Source organism: Echeneis naucrates, chromosome 24 (genome assembly GCF_900963305.1).
Source record: "Echeneis naucrates chromosome 24, fEcheNa1.1, whole genome shotgun sequence".
Lineage (NCBI taxonomy): Eukaryota > Metazoa > Chordata > Actinopteri > Carangiformes > Echeneidae > Echeneis > Echeneis naucrates.
The window spans coordinates 13239044-13248459 of NC_042534.1; the positions used below are offsets into that span (position 1 = coordinate 13239044).

The 9416-nt window shown below is 43.6% G+C and overlaps 1 protein-coding gene across 2 annotated transcripts in view; it reads right to left on the reverse strand.

Moving 5' to 3' along the window:
• bcl11bb (BCL11 transcription factor B b) overlaps positions 1-9416 on the reverse strand; it is a 28700-nt gene extending 19284 nt beyond the window's left edge. The window contains exons 1-3 of one of the 2 annotated variants that reach the window (XM_029496089.1): positions 8931-9416; positions 8498-8810; positions 386-766 (exon numbers count right to left, since the gene is read on the reverse strand). In XM_029496089.1, the coding sequence (XP_029351949.1) occupies positions 386-766; positions 8498-8561 (445 nt within the window). In that variant the 5' untranslated portion in view covers positions 8562-8810; positions 8931-9416. Of the gene's footprint in view, positions 1-385; positions 770-8497; positions 8811-8930 lie in introns of both variants that reach the window. The other variant, XM_029496088.1, reaches the window with a different exon arrangement.

A 9416-nucleotide genomic window follows, 5' to 3' on the forward strand; every position in this document is an offset into this window, starting at 1 on the left:
GAAGAAGTCCTTCAGGCCTGCCAATGTGTGTTTGTTTGGTGTGTGTGTGTGTGTGTGCGTGCGTGCGTGTGTGTGACGTTTTACTTAGAATGAAGCAGAATAGGCACACAGTGCAGCTCTCACTCACTAATGAAATCATCCCAGGCTACATTAATCCTTCCTGAAGGCCACTGTCAAAATAACAAGCAGCTGGGATTCTTTAAAGAGAGCTATCTGTCTTGGACAGGTGAGATGTGTGCATGTGTGTGTGTGAGTGTGTGTACTTAATGTTTTTGTATCTATGTGTGTGTTTAATAAAGGTACGCCTATACTGACAACAGAGCTCTCGTCAGACTGTGTTTACAATTGAGCTGCTCATTGATACAGTGTGTCTCAGTCTTCATACCTCCTCTTTCCTGTTTAGGGCAGATTCCCTTGGCTGGTGTCAGCCTCCTCTCCTCATCCTCTTCTCCTCCAGGGGTCACCTGGACACCCACCTCCACTGGAATGGACCCTCTACCCAGCTCCAGTGATCTGGCCCTGGGAGAAATGGGAATGCCTGTGATCCCGCCGCTCTCCCCAGGCTTGGAGAATGACCCGAGACTGCTCCCAGGGCCCCGACACAGACGGCGCTTGTGCTCAATGAAGATCAGAATATCGCCCAGAGGGAAGTTGGTCTGGCACTGACCGCAGGTCAGCAGATCATGCTCCCCAGGTACTGCCCTCCTAGGGCTGGGGGTGGATGGCTGTGGAGATGGAGATCCAGCCCCTGAATCATGATTGGCTTCTGCTGCAGGGAAGAGGAGAGGAGGGTAGAAGATGTGATATCAAAGGTGTTTCTTTTTTTTTCTTTTTTTTTTTTTCAAAAGATAAAAAGAAGAAAGGAACTTAGAGATAGACAGAGAAAAAACACAGTGAGGTTTAGTTATTCCTGATGACCTCACCCGATAAAGCCCCCTCTCCCTACCACACGAGGTGATCATTACGTTCACAACTGTGTCACTTTCATGGCATAAAATAATGCCGCAGTGAACCTGCTTCGCCTAGACAAACACCTGCGCAGCTTATCCGTGAGAGATCTGCGTGGGTGGGACCCAGCACATAAACTGTATGTATATGTACGTGTATCTGAGTGTGTATATCTGCCTGTGTGTTTGTGTGCGGCCAGGAAGCTATTCATCTCACAGTGCAGCCTGGGTTTCCGGTGAGGGCCCTCGCTGCACTGAGCTGTCATAGCTAGACGGCTGCCTTCACCACGTGGGAGCCCCAGCTTGTGCAGAACAAAGTGTAGCATAGTGGAGGCCACATCCACCAGAATATGTGTGTTTGGGTGTGGATGTGTGTGTGTGTGTGTGTGTGTGTGTGTGTGTGTGTGTGTGTGTGTTCATGTTTGTGTGCATCATAGAATAGGAGATAAGACAGAGAAAAGAAAAATGAGTCGGCTAGAGAAAAAAAGTAAGACGTCTGAGTGAGAATCTGCGTGTGTGTCTGTGTTTGTTTGTGCGCTCACGTGCGTGTGCATGTATGAAGCGGCACACAGGTGAGTTTGAACACTGTATTCTCCACAGACAGAAAATCTATAAAGCCAAACCCTGGGTCCTGTTAAGAGAGTAAATCTCATTCTTCACAGATCTGACACGGTCATTAATAACCATTACACATTCTTCCCTCCCTCCTCCCCTATGGCGGAGACTGACTCCCTCAGCTTAATGTAAATCCCTCATGGACAACCTGCGTTTTTTTAAAACACTGCCCTGATGTACCCATATGAAAATGTGTCCTCTTCTAAAAAGCCCAGAGGAAACCTGAAGCTCCAGAGACTTAAGGGGCTTCTGAGTGAGCGGGTACCCAGGGAGAGATGTTGATACCTGGGAGAGGAGCGTAGCAGCGCCAGCCCGTCTCTGCTGCTCCTCCACTTTGAGCACCTGCATCCCCCACCCCCTTTCTCTTTGCCTCACTCTCTTCCTTCCAAACATGACACCCCAATAATTGCAAAGATTACACAAAGAGGGTGTGTGCTGGTTTGTGCATGCCTGTGTCTAGCTGTGTAGTCATCAGAGCTGAGATCCTAACTCTCTTATCTCCCATATCAAACTGTCAGGGAGGTGTAACAACTCTAAACTCGCAATCACTGACTGTTAAACTCGGGCAAGTTTCTGGCTGAACGTTACACGCATTTTTCCCAAATTTAATATTTCAAGTACATCTTTGCAACTATGAATCGCCCCTCCTACACCACCACCCACACATGCACTCACATACACACGTTCCAGTCCACTCACTTCGCCCTGGAGTGATGATCCGATGCCAAATATCTTTTCTCTAAATGGCGATGGGTTCCTGGATGCCAGCCAAATAATTTCCATCTCATAATCTTTGGCGGCAAAGAAGGAACACAAACACATATTTACCTACAGTTCACAGCTTGTGACCGCAATTCACATGAAGCAATGTTCCTCTGTGCTCACATAAGCCCTGGAACTGTGCACGTGCCTGTATGTGTACATATGAGCAATGCATATAATTGGAGCTATGCAGGAAATATGTGTGCTAACAATATGGCGTGCTCTCGTTTCTGTCTCTAAAAGCTTGGCAGGTGGCATGAGAACCAATTCCTTGCGCGGCATACGTAGGAAAGAGGCAACATCAAGTCAAGGAGTTGACAAACGCTTGGCCATTTGAACTTGACTTTCTCCCCGTCAGAGGCAAAGACAAGTAGAATAGGGCCTGTTTGTTAACCTATGCATTTAGTAGCATGGCCTGGGGGCAGAAGGCAGTAAATTAGCAGGCGTTGGCACTGTCTGTATGCCACTTGAATATCAGTCGGACAGCTTCTGAAAACCGCACCCCTCTCTGAAACCCGCTCACTCTCTGTCCTGAGGCTCACCTGTGTGAGAAAAAAACACATGTACAAGAAGGAGCTGAGGGTGGAATGCTTTACGGGAAGAAAAAAAAAATGAAATGGAAAGAAAAAAAAAAAAAAAAAATCAACCCTGGACACAAATACATTCAAATGGAAACATACACATAAAAGAAAAACACACTAATGTATCCTATCATCGTGACAGACAGTGTCTAATTCCTCTGTATAAACTGCTATGTGAGAGGAACATGCTTGATAGGTAAGGGAGCATAGCAGACACGCTGTCAAACATGCCATCGTTGAGAAGGCGTGATGATAGCAATGAAACCCAGCTGTCTAACATGATACCACACCTTCTTTATTTCTCTGTATTAGTCTCTTTCTGTCTTTCTCTCACACACACAAATGCAGAGACGCGTTCACCCAATGACAGTCCTGCAACTCTGCCTTATCAAATGTGAGCTAAGTCAGGCAGCCTTAGAGCACCCCCTATCAGTTTGATGAGGAGAGAGTCAGTTAGTCACTCCACTGCTGCCGCTGCACACTGCCACTGCACAATGTGTACCAGATGGGAGACAGAGCTCAAGACAATGGGCCTCTTTCACCAATATTTCCATTTATATAAAAGGCAGAAAAATATTCTAATGCCAGGCAAGAAAGTTCTTAAGGCAGAAGCAGTGTTGTCAAACACGAGAATTGTTTCATTTGTAGATGAGTTTTTTTTTTTTTTTTTTTTAATTCCAAATACTGTGAATGTTTTCCATATAGTTCGGTGACAGACACAATGCAATTTAACTGTCACAAAAGATATACGATTCAGTACTTGCAAAGTTTTTCTCGGCAGGAGCCAGGTAGAACAAGTTAGGTAGGTAAACCATGCCAGAGTGCATACGTCCCCTGACATTAATTGCTCTTATAAATCCCTGAAATAACTAATTACTGTATATGTCCTTATACACTCCTATGTGTCTCTGATGACTCTTTTTGCTGCTCCATTGTGCCTGAGGTGAAGGTGAAGGCAAAGAAAAATTTACAACATGGTTTGACAAGTTCTGCGCTGTTTTGAGTTGAACAAGACCCGAGGAAAATGTAATTTTGCAGGATGTGAAACATTTGTTTTTATTTAATGATATGTTATGATATGATGAGATTCCCTCTAAGCGGCATAACTGAAAACCGTGAAACTAGTTTCTGTTGAAGTTCTGACCTTACACAACATTTTAATAGCAGCTGCACACTCTGTTCTGCTGGTAAACAGCAGAGTAAGGCCAGGGGCACTCGTATGACAGTCGACCACACTGTATGGGTTCAGACCTGTCTCTCTTTGTCTTTGTTTTCCCCCCTCAATCTGCTGAGCTGAAAACATGCATACACACACATACACACTCATACACACACGCACATACACACGTGTAAACCCCACAGGGATAGTCGGGTAAAATTCACGCTGTCATTGAAAATAAATGACACCAGCAACATTGCAGATGGTTGCAATCAAAAATTCAAACAACAAGCGGCCTCGCTTTGCCTATCCCTTTTTCTCGGCTGCGATTGCCAAGAAAAGCTGCAACAGTGTGCGTTGTGTAAAGCCAAGCCTGTGTGTTTCATTATCTTATCACCATTTAATCTGTGGCAGTCTCATCTCTTATCATAAATCTTAGATTATCAGCCTGAAAGTGAGCAAAATTCAGCTCTGCAGCTGACTGTGACCTGTCACTAAATCGCTACAAATGACTTGTCAGCTATGAGGCGTGACATTCGTTGGTGTAAATCAAATCTGCCAACAATTTTAGAGATATATTAACAATAGTAAACAGAGCTTCACAACATTGTAAAATTGATTAAATGTGCTGGATAATATAGGAAGAAAATCCGAGAACAGCCTGCAACGCCTCATAGTAAATCATAAATCGCTCACCAATTCTCTCCTTTGAGATTATCATCCGCTTACCACAACGTGTGTGAATATTTACTGTGGTGTTTCAGTGCGCACGGTGGGTTTCTGTCTTTGACAGCCATATGGTCTAAATAAAGAAGAAAACATTAGCTGTTTCACAAGTAGCATGCCAATCCTGAAAAAACACAGTGATCACCAGGCATTTCCATGGCTGGATCCAGAGAACTATTCGCTGTAATAATACTGATATTAGATTGCAAAAAATAACGGCTTCTGAGCAAGCGAGGCCTGTGATGCAAACGCCACCCTTGCCATTTTAAATGTGTTAGTAATTCATAAGGATATTCCCATGAAAGGTCTGACTTTGTCATGGATGTGACTCCAAGTTGAATCATTGAGTGAAGGAGCCTCAAAATGTCTGCAGGGGATGTTTGCCTTTTTCCCTGTGAAGATCTTCACTAAACAAAGGGTGAACTGTAAACAGAAGGTCAGTTTCTGCTCAGACAGAACTGCTGGCTACGTGTTACTTGTTGCTGCGCGAACATGTACACTTCGGACGCAGTATGCAGAGTGATGTTTGTGTAGATTTATAGTCTGTATGTGTGTCTGTCTGCCGTCCTTGGCGCATACTTGTGCATTGCAGACATTCATGACGGTCTACGTCCTTCTTGATGTCTGCCCTGGCAAGTTGACTTCCCATACATAGTCTTCCTCTAACCGCCTGTCCAGAAATATGCTGATATTCAGGTTCTCTGCACTCTCAAGTAGAGCATGACCCATAGGCCCGTGGCTGCAGGGCATAGAGCTGCTCTTTCCTCTTACACTGAGTAACCCCTGAGCTGATTGATATATGGTGGCACCCTGTTGAAACTTCATATTATTTACATGTATAAGAGATACCCTGTGAGAGGTCTGGACAGCTGATACTAAAATAGTGAGACCGAGGTGACCCTTCTATGTGGGTCTGAAGGGTATCTTAAATCCCTTTCTTAAACTTTCTCTACATGTAGCTACATACACAGGGCCCCCATTATATGTTGACTCAATAAAATTACAGTTTGGTTTTCCCCCAGCACTGCTCAGTTCCTCCAGCCTGAGGTGTGATCCTGGTCCTCTCCAGACCCACCCAGCTTAAGGAAACAGCCCAAAGCAACATGCAGAATCCAGACTGTGACTGACAGGTACATTAAACGCTTTCCATCCTTCACAACGAGAGCTGTGGTGTGAATAGGAAGATATCCTTTATGGATGGTAAACATAGGTGTTATGCGCAAACACACATACATCTTAGCTAACAGACGCGTTGTTCCTACAGAGGGAGGGAACGATTCGGGGAGTAAGAATTTTTATTTTATTTATTTTGTTTTATTTTATTTTGCAATTAAACATCTTGTTGATTTTACAGCCAACAACAAAAAAAATACTTGTAAGTCCTGTCCTTCCTTACTGTTGAACTTGTGACTCTCAGGTCATTATCCCTGCTTGTTGAGGCCACAGAATGTATCGTGTGAAAGAACAGGTAGGACAAGATTCAGGCCCTCCAGACAGCCCAGGTTTTCAGCATCCTACTGTACATGCTGTAATAGCCACCTTAGCACCTCACAGCACTGACTTGTGCATGATCGAACTGATCATCAAAGCACTCTCAGCGTCTGCAAACAATATAACTTTAGACAGTGTTTGACACTTTCAAGTCTCCACAGACAGGTCGGGGGTGATTAGATTAGAGGGCATTTCTAAAACTCGTCATTAAAAGCTTCAGGCAAGAGCAGATGCATCCTGCATGCTTCTGAATGTAACTTCGAGTCAAACAAGGATATTAAGAAATTTACAGCTAATTTGTGGCAACTCATTATCATTCTAATTATGGAACTATCTCCATTCAGCACCACAGGTTCAATGTTAAGAATATGCTAAGTGCACAGCAGGTGCAGTAAGGGTGCGTGTGACTAATATGCTATTGTGATGTCAAATAAAGTGACCCATGTCTGGAAGGAGAGGAGGCAAATATTTAACTGTTAGAGTCCAAATTTGTAGTCCCCTCAGGGCAAATGAGAATATGGAAAACGTTGCAATTATTTGTCACAATTCATGCAGGTAAATGTTAAACACACACGAGCCCGAGGTGAAACTGTAGTGATGTTAGAAATTTTGCCCAGAAAATATGAAAACATATTGCAGGGGATCAATTGCGTGCCCATCTTCATTAGGTGTCAGACAGTGACTGGGACAGCACAGAAAAATGAGACTCAGATCAATAGGGAGCTGGATCAATGTTTGTCATCTACCTAAAATTTGCTGAGGCTGCATCAGACTTTCTAAAGCAGAAAACAAACCCGCTGCTTGTAGAAAACAGTCCGCCCTGTACGTTTGAAATGATGGTAATGACTTAGACTGAGAAGTCATCAGGAGGAAAGTCAGTGGAGTGGCTGAGAAAGAAAGAGACGAAGTGAATGGGAGAAATGATTAGTCTAAATACTAAATGTGTCGGGTGGGACGGAATGCGCACAAGCCTTTTTCAGCACAAAACAGACCGGCCAAAGATTACATCATGAACTACTGCAATGAATTACCCAGATTAGGCCTCTATGAAATTGGATTTAGGCAAAGCAGAGCGCTGGGAGATGAAGGTTAGATTGATATAATCGATTAGAAATTGGATTATGTGACTTTTTAATCATATGCTCAAAAATAAAAAAAATAAAAACAAAAATAATAAAAAAAAATAAAAAAGACAGATGAAAAAAAAATCCTGTTTTAGATTTAATCTGTACAATTTAATCACATTTTTGTTCGCAACTCTGGAAGCATCAAACGAGTTCTGACCCTGCGTTTAAAATATCGCTGTAAGAAAAGTTCAGATTGATGTTGTCTTCTTGAACTCAATTTCGTGCACACTTGGTATGTTCTTAAAATGTTATCATAAAGTACAGATAGGCCTGTGTATACCAAGAGAATTAAACACGTCTGTGTGTATGTGTGTGTATGTGTGTGTGTGTGTGTGTGTGTTTGTATTTGATAGAAAGGGCAGGAGTGAAAGAGGAAGCGAGGGGATTATTATTTGAAATGAAAAACAATAAAATTAAGATGCAAATCACTTCGTGCAAAGTGACAAAATAAAAAAAACTGTTTTTAGAAATCACTGAAATGTTGAACAAAGTAGACAAAAACACAAAAAGCAGCAAATGTTACAATATGCTTAAAAAATAAAATAAAAAATCGCGTTGTTATGAAATGATGGATTACACACTCAGAGACGTGAAACACACGTGCTTGCACGTTCAATCGCACATAAACACACACACACACACACACTCTCTTTCTCTCTCTCTCTCTCGTTCACACACACACACACACACACACTTTGCCAGACAGTCCCACTGTTGTTGTCATTAGATCATCTCTCATTGAAAAGTCAGGAGAATACAAACGGCGCATTTTTTTTAAAATACTGAATTGTCTTAATAAAATATTAAAATGTAAAACTAGTCAGTGTAAACGATTGTCAAAACGAGCCACTTGTGTGTTTTCCACTTTATCACCTGCGAAATGTATTATTGTCCGTTAATACCTTCTTTGTTTGGTTCTTTTTCAAACACTGAAAACAAAGCATGAGCACCTTTTCATTTCCTTTTCCCTTCCACTAAATGCTCGGATTGAAATTCTCGTGAAAAATCGCAATTAATAACAATAACAAAGTACAAACCACTTGAATTATTTAGAAATGAAGTGAGGGGACTTGAAAGAATTGAGCTCACCTTGTATTGTCTCCCTGTGCGTCAACGATAAGTGCTGCGGGTTCACCTGCTTGCGGCGGGACATTGCCCCGGCATTTACTCTGGCATCGCCCGGTGAACTGCACTTGGAGTCGGCTTGGACCGTGGTGTCGGTCCTCTCTGGATCGCAGGAGACCAACTTTCCCTCCTCCTAATCCCTTCAGCTAATTCGCAGCCAGTCTTTAGCTGCAACTTGATGCGCGTTCGGAAGGTGAGGAGTCGGACGGCAGCGCGATAAGGACGGGAGACCAGTTTGTCCACAATGTCCGGCCAGCGCCTGCCTAGGACGCAACACCTGGATTGAGGGAGCCAAAGTGTGGTTTTTAGGAAGCAGTTGGCTGATGAGCTGATTTGTGCGCAGGTAGATAATTTTTTTCAATGATCTTTGTTAGATAAAAAATCCTGGACTGCCCACCTCTGCAGCGACCGTGGTGACAGATGAAGTACGTTGCGCTCCACCGGTGGTAGGTATTGGCTGTTATTTGGGTCCTCTCCCTCTTCCCTCTTTCTTAATTCTAATGATATGATTATATTAGTTGGGGTCAAATGGCTGCTGTTTATTCTAGGATTCCCTACAGTCCTCCGATGTCAGCAGTGGTACGCTAAAATGACCCTTTGGCACTGACTCTTCCTGCGCGTTTTGGCATCGATGCGCGGAACTGCAACTCTTGGCTCTGGTGGCAGTAGCCTCGCTGATTGAGAGAGGGAGCGTGTGTGTGTGTGTGTGTGTGTGTGTGTGTGTGTGTGTGTGTGTTCGTGTGTTCGTGTGTGTGTGTGTGAGAGCGAGAGAGAGAGAGCGCGCGCAAGAGCAGGCGGGCAGACAAGACACCTCCTCCTCCTCGTCCAACAAGCAGAGGTCCAATGTTTCCCAGTTCTCTACAGTGTCGAGGCTACTTTTGTT